Consider the following 24353-nt stretch of genomic DNA (forward strand, 5'->3'; position numbering starts at 1 on the left):
AACTATTTTAATGTCAGGGGGGAAAGTAATCTTTATCAGAATTATCAGAGCTGTTTTATTTTTTTCTAAACATTCATTGATTAATAGACAACAAGAAATTTCATTTCTGGATACTTTGTTATGGATACAGTTAGAATTATTTACACAAACAGTATGTTAAGTTATCCCATGTTGTTTTTATTATATTATGTTAATCAAAACAATGTGTTATATATTTTCTAAAATTATTTAGTTCTTAATACCAAGTGAAATGAGTTTATCATAATGAACAAAGGAAATTTAAACTGTTTTTAAACTTTCAAAATTCAAAGTTTGACATTTGAAAACGAAACCAAGATTTTTCAAGTGTTAAGTAGTAAATTAAACTGACTTCTAGAGTTAATGCTTCTCTGTTGTCTTTAAATAAGGAGTTGAAGATATGTCAAGTCCTTTCACTTGCTTTAATTAATGAGAAGCTTGATCATTAAAATGCATTCCTTTCTAGTTTCTCAGTGAAATCATTTTATGAATGATTTATCACAATAATTATTTTAATAACTATTTTATTTAAACAGTTAATTATTTCAATTTTTATTTTAAAAAGTTTGTAGTATATTTTTCTAAAATAAGAATTGTAGATAGCAGATACTAGTATCATCAACTTATTTTATATAGGATGTTTGATGATACAATAGACTCAACTCTAGATGATTGGATTTTCAGTTATTGGTTCCAAACAAATCTTTGTTAGACTGTTGCAGTAACTTTGTTAGATTTTCTTCAAGGTTTCTAAAAGCATAACATTTATTCAATTTTTTACCTCCTCTGTACAAGTTCTGTTAATTAGAGAAATGTATTTTGAGCATTACTATTTTATTTAGCCTTTCTTGTCAGTCTTATGATTTTTTGGTATATTCTTTTAACATGTAGATATTTTTTTATGACAATTTTGAAAACCCAATAATAAATATTTTAAAAATTTATTTAAAAAATTTTTAAAAACCTAATATATATTCGCATGTTTTAAAGTTTAACTTAATGTGACTACAGAATGAGCTTGCTTTCTTTTTTATTTTCCTTCTTAAAATGAGAGAGATACAGAATTAGCTTAAAAAATAAACAAACTTGGTAAATAAAAGAACTTTTTTCCTTATGAATTTTTATTTTTTTTATAAAGGTAGAAATATTATTTATCTTAAGTAGATAATATTTCATGATACTTTCTCTGTTAAGTCTCTGGCTTTGCATCCCATAAATTTTCCAAATTACATATTCAACACAGTTTTTTTTTCTTCTAGTTATTTTGTAAGCATATATACAGGGTGGCCCATTTTAATCAATCCAGTGGAATAACTCAATAAATACACACTGTACAAAAAGATAATTGAATCAAAAATATTAGTCCCATCTTGTGGCCTTTCTTGAAGTCTATCAGTTTCATCATACTTGATGTTACAATTGGTGAAAATGAGGTCAAGTTCATTTTCTTAAATGGAACTTCCATTTTTCATTACACATGATTCTATGATCCTACATCAAATTTTTATCTAAGACATTTTTTTTGAAAGATGCACTTATCAGAAGTTATGAGCTTTTGAAGTTTTATGTGGCTCCTGCACAATTAATGTGTGAATCTGTGGATATATGTGACATTCACTGAAGAAAGGAAGAAAAATGCTTAAAAGCTTAAAAAAGAATCATTAGAAACTATTATTTGATGGAATCAAGATTATCTGTATCATAATCTTGATGACTTTAATCTGCTGTGCCACTAGTTTTTGTGTTACTTTGTTAGTTGAGGAAAAAAAGAATGGTTCCTCTAAATAATAATAGTTTCTTAATAATTTTTTTTTCTAGTGAACATCACATATATCCACAGATTCACACATATGTTGTGTGGCAGCCACATAAAACTTCAAATACTTATAACTACTGATAGTGCTTCTTTTGAAAAAATAAACATTTTTTATTGCATGTTATGATTAAGATATGGGGGAAATAAAGTTGACTCAATTTTCATTGATTGAAACACCATCCATGATGAAACCAATTGTTCCATTTTATAACCCTCTCAATCTTGTCTATGTTTCATTCAATGCAAATATCCTCTCAAGGAATGTCAAAACATTCTTGTTGTAATATTCCAAATGTTGATTTGCAGGCCCATAATGGTTCTATTTTTGTACCTCATTAAGGTGATTAGGCATTCATCAAGCATGTCTTTCAATATAATTATGCAACATATTGTTGGTTGACTTTTTCCTGTCTCTGTGGCTGTCTCACTATCCATTGTCAATCAACTGGATGGGATGAGATTTGATACTAGGATGACCAGAACATGCCACGTCATTATTGCAACCATAGCAAAATGCTTTTACCCATTTAGACAACATTCAATATGTCAATCCATCAGTGCTGCATGCTTCTCACAGTTCTTTGTAATGTTCTTTAGAATTTGTTCTAGACACTATCTCGATCTTTATTTATTATCAGTGTTGCATGCTTCATTCATTTCATTTTGTTTCTAGTTTGATTTGGTTACATTGCTGTACTGTAGCTGGTCAACTTCAAAACTAACTTGTTTTGTGGTAATTCTGGATTTTTGGAAGCCTGATATTTAGTCTAGTGCTGTAATGACATTTTAACTAATACTATTTATGCAGAACATTAATATCAATACTAATAATTTATTGATTTACTTTTCCAAAATTAAAGTAGAGACCATTTATATATAGGTTCATGTAGTATGTTTGGTTTTTTACATATCTTTAGAAAAATAATGAGAGACTAATATTGAGTGTAATTTTTCTGTAATTGGGTTGCAATTTGAAAAAATTGTAGATCTAAATTTCCACTGTTGTCTATCTGTCTTTCTTTAATCTCGAGAATGGAGTTAGATACGTGAAAGTCAAGACCAGATATGGAAAGCTTAGGGGCTATGAGACCCTGATTAACTTACATATGAACTTCCAATGCAAACTGGAAGTCACGTTATTTCAATTCAAAACTTTTTCCCCGAAAGGAGTTAGTTAGATGACCAGCATGACTCCATTGCTAATGGAAAAGCATGATGTACAGGGGCAAGACACTAATAATTTGAGGTGGACAGCATATATTTTAAATTTAAAAAATATTAACGATATGATCAAAAATTTCAGCCCAGCATTGTGACAATGTCACAATAAATAATTGCTCGTTGACATTTAATAATTTTCTGCATTCTGATTTTTATACAATAAAAATTAGAACACTTGGGCTTATTAAGTTTTTTTTTTTTTTTTTATAATGATTATTTAGTATTGTTGTGTTGCATTGTTTTTGAATGAATAAATTAGTAAGTGTCCAGTATTGTGAGACTATAAAAAAACTCAAAAAAATAATTAAAGTGTAATGTGTATAGTGTATTTGTAAATTTTTATGTAAGATGTTTATTTTACAATATTTTGTAATAGTTAATTTTTTAAATAATAATAATTATATAATTTAAAACATAAAAACATTGCACTATTTAGAATGGCAATATCTTTTTTTATGAACTATATTTCAGGTTCTTTTGTACTGTATCATAAGTTCATAAAAAGACATTGTCGTTCTGGATAGTGCAATATTGGTTGTTTTTAATTGTAAGCACAGTTTCTCTGCACTTTTACTATACACTTTCGTAATTGATATTTTATTATTTTAGAAAATGCGTAATTTGAAATGTATTATAAAATTTATTTTAAAAATAACTTTATACAGCAGGAATAAAATGTCTTGTGTGTCAAAGATATAAGATATTGCTTTGCAATTAAAGAAATAACTTTTTTTTTTCAAAATTTTTGTTTTTTTTTACCGTGGAACTATATCATTTTTGATTTTAACTTGATTAAGTCTCTTAGCAAAACTTTAGTAGAACTAAAGATATGTGCAAAATCATTTGTGTGAAATGTTTGATTATCAGCTTTGTTATTGAATTATTTTTATTTAGGTTTTAACGAATTAGTTATTTATCAAGCTACAAATGTTTAAAATATTTCAGTGTAATAAAATCAGTCCTTGTAAATGAGATTTTTATCAAATGGACCTCCATTAAATTGAGGATATTCTGTAATCATTCTTACAATATACAGTGGTGCCTCGTATAACGCATGCCTCGAATAACGGACGCTGCAAATGACGGACTTTCTGTTTGGCTGTTACATGACTCGAGCAACGGACTGGCTGCGAACAACGGACTTTCCGGCATAATTGGTGACTGCTCCGTGTTCATTTTTTTAATGATACAGTACGGTTATTTTATGCTGCGGAACGAATTAGATGTTTTAACATATATTTCTATGGGGAAATGCGTTTTGTATAACGGATGTTTCACTTAACGGGCGTGCACCTGGAATGGATTAAGTACGTTATATGAGGCACCTCTGTATATTCGTGCTAAATAAAGTTTATCCTTATGATGGATGCAAAAATACTAAAACCATTCAGAAATATTTTAATATAGATAATGATGCCTTATTGAAATGTGTGAACAAAAATAAATTACATAATTTTTCAGTTCTATTAATATTAGTAGAGTTATATTTACAAACTTTCAGAATGTAACATTGTTAAAATTCAGTAATATGAACTGTACATTTTTATCTTGACTTAATACTATCTTGATGACAGTAATTATTTCTTGCAGTTTATTTTAGTAACTTTCAGCATATGTTCTGCTACTTGTAATTTCAGTATACAGTATTTGTATGAACACTTAACTCCCTGCAGCCTTCCCTGAAGCCCTCCCCATTGTTGTAAAAAAAATTAAAATGTAGTTGTTCAAATTTAAAAGTGTTGTTTATAAAAGTATTTATGGTGGTAAATATATTGGGTTGTTCGGAAAGTTCGTAGCGATTTTTGATAGCCGACAGTTGAGACACCGATTGACGCAAAAATGATTAGAATTGTACAAACCAATGAATATTACGATAAATGACCTTGAGACGCGTCCGTTACAAAAAAACCGTTAAGATTATTCAAATAGCGTTTAATTTGGCTCATTGCAAAAATGGATGCGAACAACGTGCATTATCGACACTTGTTTCTTTTCTTTTTTTGTAAACGCAAAAATGCTGTACAAACAGCAAAAAAGATATGTGATGTTTATGGTGGGAGTGCTGAATCAGAATCAACTGTTTGAAAGTGGTTTGCAAAATTTAAAACGGGTAATTTCAGCCTTGAAGATGCTCCTCGCTCAGGAAGACCTCCTGTTATTGAAGAGGACCAAATCAAAGCATTATTGGATGAAAACCCTCATTACACAACTCGAGAGATTGCAGACATAGTGAAGTCATCAAACAGTACTGTATTTCAACATCTAAAGAAGCTCGGATACGTGAATCGTTATGACATTTGGATACCTCACGACTTAACGGAAAAAAACTTACTGGATCGCATCTCCATTTGTGATTCTCTTGAAAGACGAAATGAAAATGACCCTTTTCTGAAGCGTTTAGTGACGGGTGATGAAAAGTGGATCATTTATAACAACATCAGCCGAAAACGATCGTGGGGTAAGAAAAATGAATCACCATTAAAAACTCCAAAGGCCGGTCTTCATCCAAAGAAGGTCATGCTCACTGTCTGGTGGGATTGGAAAGGAATCCTGTACTATGAGCTGCTTCCACAGAATCAAACAATTGATTCTGATAAGTATTGTTCCCAATTGGATAAGCTGAACATGGCAATTAAAGAAAAACGTCCGGAACTGGCCAATAGAAAAGGCATTGTGTTTCACCAAGATAATGCCAGACCTCACACGTCTTTACGAACACGCCAAAAATTATTGGAACTAGGCTGGGATGTTTTACCCCACCCCCCTTATTCACCCGACCTTGCCCCGTCAGACTACCATTTGTTCCGTTCTCTACAAAATTCCCTTCATGATAAAAACTTTGATACTTTGGAAGCTTGCAAAAACCACGTGGATCAGTTTTTCACGGAAAAAACTGGAAAGTTCTACGAAGAGGGTATCATGAAGCTGCCCCATAGATGGCAACACGTCATTAAAAACAATGGCGCATACATAATGGAATAAAAGTATATTTTTAGTATTAAAACAATTTCTTTTATCTCTCTTAAAAATCGCTATGAACTTTCCGAACAACCCAATAGTTTATCAGACCATCAGTAAAGTTCAAAGAAGTTCAAAGTGACGTCGGTAAAGTTCACAAAACGTCCGATGTGTTCACTATTGGCGACCGACCCGGTGCGCCAATAATACTCGATGAGGTTCTGTGTGTCCTGTTGGAAAACACCGTTGCAGGTCCGTCGGGAAGACACCTTGCGAATATTCCGTTGCTGGAAGGCTCCGCTCAGGTCCAACGATCTTAGAAACTTCTCTCGCCAACTGTCCGGATGGCATATCGTGGGCGAACTTGTCCGAACAGCGTAACGAGACGAACTGTCCCGAATCACGTAACCAGATGCCCTCCTTTCACCACCTGCGTCCCTCTCCCCTCTTCGTACACACATGTCGGCCACGTGTCGGACGACCACCCGGTGTTTTCCCGTCCACATGTGGTCAGTCCCTCCCTCCACCGTCTTCTTGGAACAATGATCGTTATCGGCGCAATAAGGGAAGGGCGGGAATCGTGTTTACACAATTCCACCCCGACACCTCCCCTGCCGAGGATCAAACTGTGCTCGCTTGAGCCTGTTTGATACCCTGCACCTTGCCGCACAACCTTACAAATCGTGGTGGTCCGTTCCGATCGGACTGACCCGTTCTCCGGAACATCCGGGAAGAGATTCACCCCCCTCCACGCACCGAGATGCCTCGCAATGGTGTAGGACCCCTTCGGTCCCCGAGACCTATCCGCGCGGGTCTCCCTACGAGGAGGTCGTCCCCGTCGCCATCGGCGTGTCATCCGGTTTTGTTGGTCACTGGATGTCGCTTGGCCCTTCTCCCGGAATTTGGGTTTCTTACCGCGAGCTCGGTTGTGACCGTTGTCCGTCGTTCTCCAGGCCGGCGATATGCTTCCCTCAGGCAATAGCACGTGTGTGGGTTGTTTCGACTGGCCGCGCCCGTCGTGGCCCGAGACCTCCGGGTCTCTTCACCGCTGTGCTTTCCTCGAACCAGAGTGACGGTCGCCAAGATCACGTTCGCCTGTTACCCGATCAATCCAGCCAAGTCGTCCGCGGAATGACACTCCTTCGTGGCATCCGGAGGCTCATCCCGTGCCGTATTCGGTAACCCTAGTAGAGGTTTGCTAGTTTCCCCGATCTCTCGTCTTTGGTCATCGGCGTGCTGTGCCAACTGAATCTCGGGCTCCCGGCCGATATCTCCCAAGTCAAGTATTACCCCGACGCCGCAGTTTTGACCCTGAAGCGTCCCAACTACCCCGTTCTTTACTGCTCTGACTTCCTGCCTCCCTTCATCAGCGTCCTCGCACTCCCATTTCCTGTTCGCGGCGGGCCGTTCGCTTCGGCCATCCGATTCGTTACCGGAATACTCCCTCGCAATCGGAGCCGCGTCTCCTGCTCTATTTTGCTCGGGCTGCGCCCTCCGCTCACCCTGGGCCGTGCGCTGCTGCTCTTGTGTCAGGTCAGGCGGTCCTATGACCATCCCCTGTTCTTGTCGTTGGGCGGCTCTCGTTTAACCTCCTCGCTCGCTTCCACGAACATCCCTGCTACCGCACTTAATATACTCTGCTCTTCCGCTAATTCCCTTTTTCTCACCTCGGAATCCGCTTCCTCTCTCGCTTCTACCAGCGCTCGGAAGTCCCTTTTCGTTAAGAGAGCGTGTGTTTCTCTCCCTAACCTATTGGTGATCGTGCACGTCACTCATGCCGATCCCGGCGTTTCTTCGCGTCCTTCCTCTACTATTAGCATGGGGACCTTTGCCACTCTGACCCTAGAGGTTCCCGTCCTCAATCCGGCTACAGGCATAGGCCTTTCTTCTCGCCGCATTGCCTCAACCCGATCCTTTGCTTCCCCGCTCCCCGGTGGGCAAGGGAGTTTGGATGCTCTCACCTCCACGCGGTCCGCTGCTTTGGGTCGCATGCGTTCGGCCTCGCCGTCTACCAGCCTATCAGGACACCCTCTTTCCTGCCGGTCAGTTTCCCTTGGCCTTAACTTAAGCCGTTCTAATTCTATTCTTGCCGTTTCCTGCTTGATCTTTTCGAGTTCGATCTGCAGCCTAAGCCCTTCAAGTTCATCCCTATAGCGGTCTCTCGTCACGTTTGGCCCGCGTCCCATGGTCGGACTGCCTTCACCTCGCGACCCATCTTCCTGTCGGTTTCCGTTATGAACATCCGACGTCCCCGGCTCATCGTCGTCCCAATCAATTGCCCTAAAACCCCGCGATTTTCCGCGTTTCGGCATCTCTGTGCGAAAGAGAGTAAAATGGCGTACCTGGGTCTCTGATTGCCGGCGGTGCTCTATCTGTTCCTGGGTTCGCTTTCTGCGTTGTCTTGCGTCGCAGCTCAGTCTTCCCGAAGAGTGTCTTTTCCAATCCTGTCGTGACTGCGCCAGTAAAGTTCAATAAAGTTCAATGTGACGTCGGTAAAGTTCACAAAACGTCCGATGTGTTCACTATTGGCGACCGACCCGGTGCGCCAATAATACTCGATGAGGTTCTGTGTGTCCTGTTGGAAAACACCGTTGCAGGTCTGTCGGGAAGACACCTTGCGAATATTCCGTTGCTGGAAGGCTCCGCTCAGGTCCAACGATCTTAGAAACTTCTCTCGCCAACCGTCCGGATGGCGTATCGTGGGCGAACTTGTCCGAACAGCGTAACGAGACGAACTGTCCCGAATCACGTAACCAGATGCCCTCCTTTCACCACCTGCGTCCCTCTCCCCTCTTCGTACACACATGTCGGCCACGTGTCGGACGACCACCCGGTGTTTTCCCGTCCACATGTGGTCAGTCCCTCCCTCCACCGTCTTCTTGGAACAATGATCGTTATCGGCGCAATAAGGGAAGGGCGGGAATCGTGTTTACACAATTCCACCCCGACACCATCTGTAATACAGTTGTGTCCTACATGTGTTTTAATATTAAGTTTCAAACACCTTTCTTTCTCTTGAAAAAGAGCATTTGAAGAGAGAGAAAGATGTTTGAAACTTAATATACAGAAATTCTAGGTTACTGTGCATAGAATTGCTATGTGTGTTAATAACGATACTGTTCTTAAAAATTTTAAATATTTAAATAATTATTAATTAGTCTCCCTTTACATTCTCCTGGCTCCACCATCTCTAGAACAGTTCTATTTTCTTTATTTTTATTGTTTAAAGGATTATGTATTTGTTTATAATTTCAATATTATGTCTTCTTATTTATTAACTCATACAGATTTTTTTCTCTGTAATTTATAGAATTGAGATTTTTCTATATAATAATTATTAACTGTTGCATGATTTGAGATAAACTCTGAAATTAAGTTCAAGTTTATTATTTGTTTGACGCTTTCATTTTATAATAAAATTTTGAAAGTGACTTAAAGAATTACATTGAAATAGATTTGAAAATATAAATCATATAGTTCATAGAATTTTTACCTGAATGAGCTGCTTTCTGATTTTGCCAAGTTTTACTTTTTGAAAAAGTTAAATGTTTTTTAAATTTTTAGTGCAATTAAGTGCTTATCAGTTTTATTTTTCAAAGACAGTAGTAAATTAAAAATTAATTAAATGTAGAGGGCAAATATTTTCTACTTGTAATATGCATTTTGAATAATTAATTGCATTTTTTTTATATCAACTTTGGCATCTTTTACTAGTTGAATATGCATGTTAGTTGGACGAGTTCCTTTTTCCATGTAGATGGCATATTTGAAGGATATGTAAACTTATATTTAGTCCAATTGAAATATTAATGAATATTTTAAAAATAGTCATCCATTACCATATTTCCCATTAGAAAGTGATAATATATATATTAAAAATGATGTTCAGTTTTAACTATAAGTAGTATTTCATATGAATATTTTAGTTTTAAGTGTTTTATCATAAATTTGTTTTGACTGCTCTTTAAATTTACTTTAATTTAAATAGATTTATTGTTGAAATATTGTGAGGACCCAGACGAGGTCCGAAATCGCAAAAATGCAGAATTCTGTTGCGAAAAAAATATGTGAGAGAGAGGAAAAAAAAACTCTTAATCAAAACAACGTAACGAAAAATGTAAACAACGAGTCTCGGGATGATGTCAACGTGTGTTAAACGACCTGTTAATGTTTAATCCAAAGGTAGAACTTTGACACACGCACTCATAAAGAGATATAAGGTTGACACAAGTATTCAAAGAAAAAATTAAACATAGGAAAACAATTTAAGAAAAAGGGAAAAATTGAAGAGATAGAAAAATATCGCGTGATCGTTAGAATTCCAAAATGGCATCAATTGCAAACAACGGATTAAATTATGAGTGCAGGTGTTGTGGTTCTATCAACAATCTTGGAGCATAGTCGAAAAAGGGTGTCAAATAGACACCTCGAATCGGACCTTTCCCGCGACCCGACATGGTCTCGTTTTGCGCTTGGAAACAAAGGGGAGGCCAATCGGGAAGTGAGGAAAGGGACGAGGGACCAATCCGCAAGGTGGACAGGACACGGAAAAACGTATAAAAACTGGGACTTCAAGGTCAAGAAGAAAAGAGTTTTTCGGAATGACCGACGTGCTTCTCAAGGATTAAACCAGTGTGTGCTGTGTCATCCCTCGGAACTTAAAGTGTGCCACCGCCCGCCAACATCGCCGTACAGCCCTTCTCGTCCGCCCGGGACTGAATATAGTGACCTGTCGAACTCTTACGATCTGAAGATCGCCGAAATTTGGATCAACCTAACCGATGTAAGCATGTATTCGACCAAATAAACGGTTTTCCGCATGTAAACACTTGTCATCATTTGCCTCCTTCACAACCGCCCACATACACGGGTTCCCTTAAGCTCATCCTGACGCGGGATTAATTGTATCCCCCCTTTAAAGTCGGCGAATCTTACAATATCTACTGTATTAATTGCAAAAATAAATACCTAAAATAATTATTTTTGAATTTTTAAAATCAAAAATCATTAATTTTAAATATTTTAGCTACAGAATGAATTTAAAAAAAGTTTATCTGTAAAATAAAAAACTTACAGCAAACTTACAAGAAAAATTTAAATAATTTTCTGTAAAAAATCTCCTAAACTGATGTTTGATTAGAAGTTTTGATCAGTAATATAATTGTAAACAATAGATAATTTTGTTTTTCATTATAAAATATTGATAACCAAATGCAGAATTTTTTTCTTTCAAACAGTTGAAAATTATTGATATTGTTAGCAGTTACTAGGTGACTCCTCTATAGTTTTAATTAACCATTTATTTCTACACAGATAACAGATAAAATAATGAATTATAAAGAAGTCATTGGCAGTTGTCCATGCAGCTGAAATATAAACTTTTTTTTAACTGTTTGTTGTAGGGAGAACTGCCAATATCTGATCATATCTTGATAATTGGTGTTGTTGATAAATTTAATTATTTTAAGTTTTGATAGTAATACTTTGATTTCTGATATCACTGGATTCTTAACATTTTTTTATATCAGCAGTTTATTTTTTTAATGTTTGATAATTTCTATGCATAATTATTGCTGCTGTCGAAACCATTGGACAAAATTAATTAGAAATTGATTTTATTTGTTTATTATTGTTGGAAATATCATATTAAAAATTGCCTTTTTAGAATAAAAGATAAATATATTCAAATAATATTGAGGTAATATGTTCTTTTAACACAAAGATGAAAAATTGAATGCATAAAGTTTAGTTTATTCATTCTTTTGAAATTTTAAGTAATTTGTCTAAACATAAAAAAAACTTTTTATTGTTTTTTTTTTATTGAAGAACATTAGTTTAAAAATTTTAATAAAAGTTTTTCTAAGAATTTCAATTTTAGTAATATTTATTAAAAATAAATAAGATTAAGTATATTCTTTCTTCTTAAATTAAAAATTTCTGAAAAGAAAAACAATATTCTTAATCTTATTTGTTGGATAGCTTATATCAAATTCTCTTCTTTATTATTTCTGAATTCTTTAAATTTTAAGAATGTTTTTTGATTTGAAATGAAATGTAAATAACTAAGTTATTTAACCCCTTCGTACCCGCAATCTTAAAAACACAATGATTATATTCATTAAATTTTCAGATATAATATTTTTTCTCTGAATAAATATTTATGCAAATAATCAACATAAATATGTTAATTTGTTAAAATTTATTTTATTATAAATTCTAAGTTTTCAGTTAGAATTTTAATAGTAAATCTTCCTTTTTTAACAAATATTTCTATTATAATTTTTGAAAATTAAATGAAAAGAAAATTATGTATATTTCCATCATTGAACATAAATTATTTTAAGTTTATTCATTAATGTTAGTTATCTGTTTTAAGACAAACTTTCAATTAAGCTTATTTTACATAAAACAAAAAAAAGTCTTTATTTTAAATGTATAATTGAAAATTTAATGCTATCACAGTAAAGTAAATGAACATTAATCTGGCAATTTTAAATTTAAACAATGACCTTTACTCCCGAGTGATAATATTCTTATAATGCAAGAAAGAATTTCAATATACTGTAGAAATGTTTTACATTGCAATTCAAGATTGATTAATGTCATTTCCAATCTACTTAAAGACATATAACATTGAATTTAATCCAAACTTGTCTTGGCACTCAGCTGTTAATATTACAAATATTTTAACCTTCTACTTATTATTCCAGCTGTTAAATTTTTCATTTAATTTATATTTTTTTTAAATAAATCTTTACAACTGTAATTATTTTATTGTTTGGGATTATATTTAAAATGTCATCATAGTTAAAAGCAATTCATTTGCAATTATTATTATTAGTCATGTATGCTAAAATACTGTTAAAATTTTTTTAGACTTGGTACATTAATGATTAATTAAATCTTAATTTCTTAAGTTATATAATAATTTATTTTTATTATTATTAATAAAGCTTTATTTTGTATAATTATAAGATATTTTGGATCATTTAGTGAAATGTGTATGTACTGTATACATGTATATCATTGTTTTATCATAATAGTGTTTCATCATAGTTAATTGTTTCAAAGCTACATAAGTTATATATGTTTGTAAAGACTCAAGGACATTTATAATGCCTGTTAAATCATTTTTAAATTGACCTTGATGTAGTTTACAATAATCTTGATGTATACATCTAGGTACTTTAACTAAAAATTTAGTTTGTATATTTATTTTAACTTCCTTTTCGCAGTACATTTAAATATTTATTGATAAATTAAGATATAAAATTTAATACTGTTATTGGTTATGTCTCACAAAATAAAGTCCAATATAAGTATTTAGATTTTCATTAGATTTTATCTATTATAATTATATTTAATAATTGGAGAATGTCATATAATTTAAAGTAATTAATTTAAATTTATTCATTTATTAACATAATAGTCTACAAAATTTTATGTATATATTAATAATATATACTTTTAATATTTGCAATATAAATAGACAAGTTTAGTCCATTTTGTAGTCTAAAATCATTGTTTAAAATTTGTGGCCATTTAAGTCTTTTAAAGAAGTTTTATATATACATTAGGAATTACTTTGAAATGTAATTGAGGAAATTTTGAAAAATGATTGACTGTTCAGATTATAAATTGAACATTCAATTCTTACTATACACCCAGCTTGTTATGCAGAACCCTAGGGTTTCACTGATAAAATTGGTTCTGCAAAAAAAATTGGTTTTTAAGCTTTAATGAATAGTTTTAAATGTTTGTGAAAAATTTATTTAAATAACGTTCCAAAAATTATTAATATTACATATGAATAAAGGACCTATGCAGAGACTGCATAGTTTACATTTGTGTAAAATAAAATCCATTGAGTCAAATGATGAAAGAATTGAATCATGTATTTGAATACTAAAACAAGTACTCATTCCTATTGGAGAAACTGTTGCAGAGAGAAACAATATTCAAATAAAAAATAGTAAAAAACATGGCCGACGGTACTACGTTTAATTGTAGAAATAAATATAAAAAAACAACGTTTCTACAAAGATAAATACTTTGCTTCTGTTTCTCTTTTGTTGTTCACACCAGTGACAGTCCATAAAATTCACAAGTACAGAGACAACCTTTCTTTTGAGGCTCCTGCCTCTGCAATAAAATGCAAATATTTTTATATTTATTTCTACAGCTAAATATAATACTGTTGGCCATGGGAACCATGTTTTTTGCTATTTTTTACTTAAATGTATTATTGTGATAATAGAAAAGAGCACCAGAGGACTTTTAAGCTACTTGACCATTCTACAGGAATGCTAGATTTTGATTTTCTACTAAATTGGCAAATTTGTTATTTGCTTGATTAACCAGGAATATTTAGAACTCGATAGGTTGGTTGGCACCTGTTGAGTTTTATTAGTTTGACTTCAGAGGAACAATGTTGAAATACTGAAATCTTGTTTGAATTTAGAAGTATAAAAATACGATATATATTTTTTGCTGTGGACTGACAATCCAGTTTGACTTGAGGAATTCAATAAAGAGAGGATTTGAGATTAGAGGTTACTAGAACTTTATTTATACATAATTTCCTCCACTCTTTCCAATATTTGTAATTTTTAAATAATCAGACTCAACCAAATTATTGCCTTAGTTAATCAGGCTATAAATATGCTATTATTAATGATTAGATATTAAGAAATTTGGTATTGTTCTTAATATCTAATCATTAATAATAGCATATTTATAGCCCAATTAATTACATTAATTGTTTGGTTGAGTATCAATATATTGGAAAGTTTGAGAAGTTTATTGTATAATCAGACTTTCCTTTAAAATACTTTATGGAATATATTTTAAATAAATAAATAAATATCAAGTTGTTTATATTCAAATTTTCCTCTATTATAATTGTATAATAATATTTTATCAGATATTTACAATTCTGTTTATATATAATAATTTGAAAGATTCAGTGAAATTGTTTCCAATTATTATAAAATTTAAAACAATATTAGATAATTTTTTTTAAATAAGTTGAAAAGGATATTTTTTTAAAAAAAAATTAAAAAAATAATTGTAAGAACAATAATAATATACTGTATAATTTAAAAGTAGACAAAGAATAAATAAATCTTTTAAATTTTATTGAAAGATATGATTTATGTAATGCTTATATAATACATATTAGGAAGACTAGTTTTTAAATGAAAAAATGTAAAAATCACTAGAACATATGAAAAAATTTAGATACTAAAATTTAAAAATTTTGCATTGGTTCTATGATTGCTATTATGGATTTGTACAGTTTTGAGATAATATGCATTTTAGTGATGTCACGAATAGTGATTTTGCCAAATACCGAATATTCGGCTACGCTCTCGGCCGAAGCGCCGAATGTTCGGCAAAATATGTGTACATTTTGCGGATGACAGGTTACGACCTCTCTCATTGCGGTGGGTGCGGTAGCGACACCACGGGCGCATTTGTTTTATTTGCAAGTAGATCGTGTCACGACATGCATTATATTCATTGTTACATCAAATTGTGTTACTAATAGTCCTTATGACCATTAGTAACACGATTTGAGCTTGAAACATGGTTCAACTTTGATGAGAATGACAAATATCTGGTTGCCACTTTTCTTGACCTGTGTTTCAAAACTAGTTTCTTGGGATTAGTTCAAACGCAAAGAGCAAAACAAAAAGTTCTTTTAGAAGCTCTGAAAATTAGTTGTGATGAGTGTACTAGTACCGATGATGATTCTTCTCCACTTTGTAAGAAAAGAAATATCAATGAAAATGATAAAACCATTGAAATACATGACAGTTTTTGGAACTGTTTTGAGGAAGTCACTACAGAAAATATGCAAAATGATGAGAATGTGGAGAAGAAAAGTGCTATTGCAAATGAGATTGATTTTTATATGAAAACTGTTCGCCTAGATCGGACAGCAGACCTTTACAAGTGGTGGTCGGCAAACGCAAAACAGTATCCAAGCCTGACAGAATTTGCCAAGATTTATCTATCGTCTCCCGGTAGTAGTGTATATAGTGAGAGGCTATTTTCAGAAGCGGGTATAGTTTGAGGAAAAGTGCAATTGTTTGCTATCAACAAATGCTGAAAAAATTGTTTTCATTCATCACAACTTACCACTGATAGATTTTAAATATTAAATGTAATAATTTGTAATTAAAATAAATACATTTTTGAGTAATATGTGTGTTTTTTCCATGATTTGGTATTCGGTATTCAGCCGAATATCGAATAGTAGTCGAATATTCGTGGCATCACTAATGCATTTCATCTGCATTCTTGATGCTTTCAAGATTAGACTCCTTATATATATTACTTTTAACCATTTTACAGTAAAGTTGTATCACAGATGTCAATGAAATATAATGATTGAATGAATTTAAGAAAAAATTTTCACCATAATAATTTCATCATGCCAATTTTCAAAATAATTGTGTGAAATAGACTTTACAGTCAGTTTAAAATATGAATATGAATCATCAAACAAATTCTGCATTGTTGTTGTTCACTTTTCTGCAGTTTAGATAAATATATATAATAAATGTACTTTTATAATTTGATATATACAGTAGTTATATAGTAATGAAAATAATAATTGATGATTCTATTAATTTGATAAAATTTGATTCTTACATTAATTAGTAATTTTAAATTATTACAAAAACTGTAATAATGACTGAAATTTTTTAAAAACAAATCAATAGTTTTTCATAAACATTTTAAAAAGGTACAGTTTCAGTATATTAGTAATTAATAATTTATTAAATAAAATATAAATTTGTCTTTAGTCATTATTATTTAAATGTTTACTTACATATTTTTAATTATTTGAAGTTTATATTTCTATTAAGTAAATGAAAAAATATAAATTTTAAAAAAAATTTTATGTAAAAATATTTATCTGATATAATGAAACATAAGGAAAAACTCCATAAAAATTTAGATAGCTATATAATTAAAAATTTAGATATGGTATAAGATTTTCACTTATTTGTATTTTCATATTAGAGCTAGATGTTATATAAAACTTTTAGTGATCCTATTAAATATTTAAGTCAATCATTTATAAGGTTTTCATGTGATGCTCTTTGTGTCAAATAAATAAAGTGAAAAAGTTTAGAAGGTAATAATTGATGTGAATATTGGCTTATGTGAAAAATTTAACTAACTATTATCATCTTTTTATTTATATTTAATTTTAATATAATAAATTGAAGAAATATTAAGAATTTTGATACAAAAAAAAAATTGTCAAATTATTAACAGAATCTAACATAAAAGAAATCTTTAAAATTAGGTCAAGCAATCATATATGATTAATTCTTTATTTTTATTTTGAGATTAGATGTATTTAAGATAAATTAAATTTAAAAAAAAAATCTTTAAATTTAACTGTGTCAGGCTTCACGTTTTGTGCATTGTGCATGGTTTAATCATTTTACATTCTATTGAAAATATAGGTCATGATAAAAAAGTTTTGAAATGCTTGATTTATGTTCAAAAATACATTTAGAGACAGTATGAAAAAATAAGATTTTCAAATATAAAAATATTTGTAAGTTTTTGAAATGATTTTGATTTTATTTTTTTGTATTATGAAACATTTTAACAAAAATAATTAAGGTAAATTTGTACTAAATTGATGACAAAGCTTGGTCATGCACAACATGACAAGGAACAGAGAAAGAAAGTTGATGATAAAGAATTTTAAACTGTTCAATATATTTATAAAAAAAACAATAAAAATGAACTTTTTGTTATATTTTATTATTTGTGAGTTTTCAGAATAAACTTCTGAACTTTTAAAATTATTTAACTAAGAAAAATAAGCAATTTAAAAAAATATTACTTTAGGGAATTTGTAATTAAAAATTTTTTTTAGCTACAAATAATAATAATAATATTTAAGAAATCATTATAATTTTATATTATTCATTTTTGTACATTATTATTATTTTTAATTGTTTAAATTAAGTGAATTTATTAAAATTTTATAATTTTTAATAGCTTCGTAAGAAACGTCTAGCAAGATTAGGCTGCTTAAATTCAGCTTCTGGTGATACTGCAAACTCCAGTCAAAATAGTCCTTCTATAGGAGATAGTTTAAACTCTCCTCTTTCAGCTACTGTTGCTAGATCAACTCCTTCTGTTTCAACTGGTGCATCTACATCAGACAATTCTACATCCAATTCTACATTTCCATATAGTAGTGTGCCTTCTTTAAAAGAAGATCAAAAATTGAATCAAAGTTCAGAAGAAAATGCAAGTTCAGAATGGTGTGATTTTGAAGGAAGTGCTAATAGATCTGTAGACTGTCAGGATATTAATATACCTGGGGGTAAGAAATATTTTAATATTACTATCAGATCCATTTTTATAATCAAAATCTTTGTTGTGAATATAGTAATATAATTAAAAATTTTTATATATATTGGGTGTCTGGTCATTAGCAGTTGAAGGGATTGAACCCCACCAACAATATTTTCCATTAAAAAATATATTAATTTTAATTATTACATTCTATCATACTTTGGTTGCCCCCAATAAATAGTGCAAAGAAATATTAGCACATAGGTGCAATATTTGCAAGTTATCAAGCATGGGATTCTGTTGTGCTCCAATCTTACAGTTAGTGTAATCTTAACTGTCTAATTATTTTACAATCTTCTGTGGTTTATCATTTTTACTGATTCAGTAATTCATAATTATTATGTATTTTCCAATGTTTCTATGTTAATTTATAAACATATTAAATTATTTATATACTGTTCTTACTCATTTTATTGCAGATGTTTTTATTTATTGCATTTGTTTCAACTTTAAATGGTTTTTAAACATTATTGGCATATGAATTTCAGACAAGATTACAGATTATTGAAGTTTCAGAAAATGTTGAATTATGTATTTGATGATAATTTATATAATCCTTAACTTATTTTTAAAGACTATTTAGACTGCTTATAATTTTAAAGAAATAAAATTTTCATTTTGACACACAATTTTATATGCTGCTAATTGATTTAATAAAAGAAATATTAGATTTATGTAAAGTTTTAAGAATGATTAAATATACTATTTGATATTGTTTTATTTGTATCTTTTACAAACAATTCTTTTAAAAATTTCAAAATTTTTTTTTTTCATTTTTATAGAAAAGTAAAAGTTGATCAATATTTCACCAGTTTGATCATTCTAAGTATAAATACATTCTAAGTAATTTTCTGGAAATAGTTTTCTATATTTATCTTCATTGATTTTGCTATTTATTTAATGCATTATTTTATTTAAAATACTTATGCCATTATATAAATGAATTTATATTTAAAGTAGTTTTAATAGTTAATTAATTAGTAATCAGGAAGAACTAATTAATTAATATGTAAAATACATAAATCTGCGGTAATTACCAATTATCAGAATTTGTTTATATGGTTTTTCAGTTGGACAATATCAAAAGCATTCATCAATAGAATCACAAGGTGTTGATGTTCAGACAATGGATACTGATAATGATTCATGTGAAAAAAGGTAATTTAACTTCGTTTTTATGTTTTAATTTATTTTTAATATAATTTAATATTTATTTTATTTTCATAAAAGAATAAATCTATTTATTATATCAAAATAATACTGATTATGCATTAGAATATATATATATATCATTAATTTATTTTATTTGAGATACATTTTAAAATTTAAAAAAAAGCATTACACTAATTGAAAACATTAGTGTAAAATTAAGGTATATATTTTTTATAACTATGTATTATATAACAGTTAACTTTTTATATTCAACTTTCTGTTTACAACTTTTTTCATTAAGAATTATAATATATATATAAAATACACTCAATTCTTTATTTAACTAACTTGTCAGTAATATTTTTAAGTGAATACACAAAAAATTTTAAAAATGTTTATATTGAATTTCTGAAGAATTGATGACCTAAAATGTGTTTTTGTGGCAACAGATGAAGTAAAATAAAAGATAAAGAATTAGATGTGTTTTTTTTAATATTAACTATAAGCTTAATAATGGCTTTCTGTAGCTAGACTTATTACACCTAGACAAGAAGCGTATTATAGTATTTCTTTATTATTTAAATGAAATGCTTCTCTAAAAATGTTAAGGTGTATAATTAAAAAAAATTGCAAATGATTTATATAAACAATACTTTTTAAATTTAATGTTTAACAACTAGTCATTGAAAAAAGTAACATGTTTGAAAAACTGTTTAAATATTATTTATTATTAATAAATTATTGTATTTGAAATGCAGTATGATGATATAAATTATTCATTGATCTATTTTACTCTAAAATTTTATGAAATATTTTGTATTTTTAAACTAATTTTATAAATTAAATAAAAAAGATGGAGATATTTTGACAGATACAGTTCAATGTATTAATTTTACTAAATATTTTGATATGATGAAGTAAATGAAGTTTTATTTATTGGAAAAATTCTCTTGTCATCAATGATTCATTGGTTTTTGTTTCCTCCTCCCAAGAGTAAAATGGACTGAAATATTGTGAAATTTTAATGATATTTAGATCAATAAGGATTCCAAAATTGTAATGCTTAAAACAATTACTTTTTTTATTTGGTTTACATATCTTGATTAAATTTAAATTTTTAAAATTAACTGAAATTTTTTAAAAATGAAACTTTATCAAAATATTTCAAAGCTGCTTTATTTATTCATAAAATATTAGACTTTTTTAAATTTAAGTTTTAATTTTAAAATATTAAATTTTATGACTGTTGAGTCTATAAAATGTTTTAAAATTTTAAAAACTTAACAGATATTTCTTTACATTGCATTTTTAAAATAATCTTACAACTAATAGTGGTTTATAAATTTTTTTATATATATAGTGATAATTCATTTAAATATTTTTTTATTAGCTCATTATCACAAGTAGACGTAGACTCTGGTATAGAGAATATGGAAGTAGATGAATTAGAAAGAAAAGACAGTGGAAAAAGACAAAGAGTTAGTAAAAAATAATTTAATAAATAAATACAATTAGATTTATATATATATACATATGTATGGTTAAGAAAGGTTATTAAAAAGAAGTCATGTCCATGTAACTGAATGTTGTCATAAAATGTTTTTATATATATTAACACAAAATATAAATATACATTAGATACTGTGATTTATTTAAATGACATGGCTCTTTAATGACCTTTCTTAATATCATTTTAGATCATAAACTATCTTAATATCAAAGAAATTTTGTTTAATAGATTTTATCTAATAAAAACTAAATAAAATTAAATGGCCTAAGACTGTAAAATGGTAAAGTACAAAATATATAAACCAGAATGTAGTATAATAATGTAAAAGTTGAGATTTTTGATACTTACAATGAACTCATTTGATTGAATTTGATTTGTGAAAATCTAATGCATTCAAACTACATGAAGGGGCTTATGAAATTAATATCATTTCAATTAAATTGAATATGGAATTGCATTTTTTGTCAAAAACTAATTATTGTTATTTTAGTTTAAATTGAAAAGCTATTTTTTTAAATATTTGATGCTTTCTAATTAAAATTCATTCTTTCTTCATGTTGTTTTTAAATTTTATAAATTTAACTGAATATAATTTCTTAAATTATATTAATTTAAATGGCAATTAAATGCAACTGAATTTTGAAGTGCATAAATTAATTATTCAGTTATTATTGTAATTGTCTGAATAAATTTTATTACATATGCAAATCATAGTGCCTCTTGCACAACATGAATATATGCATATCCTTAAGTTTTTTTTTGTATAATTTATTAAATTGAGTTCAATAATTATTTCATCTGAATATTTATCCAAAGATTATGATAAAAATTCTTTTATAAATACTTTAAATTTTATTCAGAAAAAAATGTTTTGCTGATCTATCAGAATAATAGACTTACAATACCAAATTAGACTTCATCTTATAGCTGCCAAACTTTCTATATTTATAGATTGCAATTGTTTTTTTTTTAATAAGTTTCTTCTTGAAACAAGTAAAGAGAATATTTTGTAACAATGGAAATTTGCATATACGGTAAAACCTGTCTATGGTTGACCACCCACGGTTCCTTCAAAAAGTGGTCTTTTAGACAGGTGGTGCTGTAATACCGTATTTTCGCACGTATTTTGCGCGCAGATATGGCTAAAAAAGCCATATCTACTAAGCAAAACTCAAGGTGAGCAAAAATAAGTACATTTTTTCAACGATAGAGCTATATTGGTACTGTATTTTATTCTTATCAGATAACTCGATTAACAGAACTCATCATGATTTTATAAGAGATTTAATACTAGTATTTTAAAGATTAATACAGTATTTGCATTTTCTCAATTATAATGCACACTTTCTTTTTTCGACTTAATTAATTCAGCTTGGTTCTCTTCGTTCGCTCCTCGGATATGTGTATTACGTCATTGATATAGAAGCATGTGGTATATCTCCACCACTTTGGTTTTGGTTTTTGTTAGTTTAATCTTATTTTAACTTCAAAAATACTGAATTTTTAAAAAAATATTTAATATTTTCTTAAGTTCAATAAAAAAATCATTAATTAATAATAAAACGATTTTATTATTTCTTCTCATAATACAATTTCATTACATCAATGACAATCGTGGAATGGAAAAAGGGAGGTTGCCTGTAAAACTGATTTTTGCGTTAATGTGTTTTTTTTTTTTTTTTTTTTTTTTTTTTTTTTTTGAATATTTTGCATGAGAAAATTACTTTGATATTATTTCTCTAAAAATATCATAGAAATAAATAGTTTCTGTATCAACCTATCTTATCACATATGTACTGTATACGAGCTTCAAAAATAAATAAAATAAAATAAATTTTATCAAATAATAAGATCAGCCGATTCATTGTATTATGTACAATATTTTATACCCCTAAAGAAAATACTGTAGGTCTATGGTAAAATAAATTGCGTTTTCCCACAGTTAAACTTTGAAGCTAAATGCAATTGGGATAAACCATTTTCACTTTCTCTGATCTTCTAATAACTTTAATACGATCTTCTAACGACAGCACTTTGCATTTCTTTTGTTTTTCGGACAATTTCGAACAAACAAATGAATTTTCTTTGTTGCTAGACTAATTCATTAATGCCTGCACCTAATTTCAAGGGTGAGAGAAGTGTCCAAGGTGGGTTCAAACAAACGCTTAGACTAATTTATTATATTAGGAGGGGAAAACGTTGTTGAGATGAGTTCGAACAATAGTTTAGACCCGATATATTTGCGAAAGTGCTCGCTTATTACAGTTGTTGTATGTTGTTTCGGACCAAAAATCGATGCCCGCAGTTGCGTTACACAGGTGCTTGTTTAATACTTTACGAAGACTTTATGTGTAAACTATTCTGTGCCAGAAATTTTTGCCCATTTTGACAGGTGCCCGTCAAATGCAGGTGGTTGCCTAAGCAGTTTTCAGCATATATATTTAGATTTGTATTTTGAATTTTCAAGCAGTTTTATGTTTATATGTCAGCAATGGAATATTTTGATTCTCAAAATGTTATAAAACTAAAAAACTTTTATATTAGAAATAATTTAATGTAAACGTTTTATATTTTAATTGTTTTTGAAATTTTTTAATTACATTTTTACATTAAAATTACTTAGGTATAATATAAATAAAACTTGAGGAAAATTTCTTCTACGTAAAAAAAATCTTAAATGACAGATACATTTAATTGATTAAAATTCTTATTTTGTATAAGCAAATATACATAAGAAATATTGCATACTTTTTATATTCTTATTATTTCATTGACTTTTTTCAATACAAATGAAATTTTTGAAGATTTTTTTTTATTGATTTGATGAACACTTATTGCAAAGATGTTTTAGTATTACTAAGCATTGATAGGAATAAAAATGAGTACTACTGTATTATATTGTAGTCAGGGTTCCTGATTTTAGGATGCACTTATTTAACTCATTTTTACTTGCCTGTAATAGAGATGCATTTTAGAATTTATGGAATCTTACATCCTCAGTCCAAAATATCAGTAGGCCATATTCACAAGTTAAAATAATAATCAGAATTGATGAGTACTGATTATTACTGTGAATCAGATCAAAAAAGTCAGTAGCCGTATGATGATATGCATCACTAATAGGGATTTTTATGGCTGTACTGCCCAACACAAGTCAATTCAAATAAAAGCTATTCTAGTAATGAGCATTTAATTTAAGCTCCTGTTTTTTCTAATATTTAAAATACCTTCAAGATAACATGATGCAGCATTAAAACAAATTAGTTATTGTATATGGAAAAG

The 24353-nt window shown here is 29.7% G+C and overlaps 1 protein-coding gene across 1 annotated transcript in view; it reads left to right on the forward strand.

Moving 5' to 3' along the window:
* Ube4B (Ubiquitination factor E4B) overlaps positions 1–24353 on the forward strand; it is a 58164-nt gene that overhangs the window by 12718 nt on the left and 21093 nt on the right. Inside the window, exons 2-4 of the mRNA XM_067272486.1 lie at positions 18047–18377; positions 19480–19567; positions 20952–21039. Of these exons, the coding sequence (XP_067128587.1) occupies positions 18047–18377; positions 19480–19567; positions 20952–21039 (507 nt within the window). The remainder of the gene's footprint in view (positions 1–18046; positions 18378–19479; positions 19568–20951; positions 21040–24353) is intronic.

Source organism: Centruroides vittatus, unplaced genomic scaffold, assembly GCF_030686945.1.
Source record: "Centruroides vittatus isolate TY-2023 unplaced genomic scaffold, ASM3068694v2 contig_439, whole genome shotgun sequence".
NCBI lineage: Eukaryota > Metazoa > Arthropoda > Arachnida > Scorpiones > Buthidae > Centruroides > Centruroides vittatus.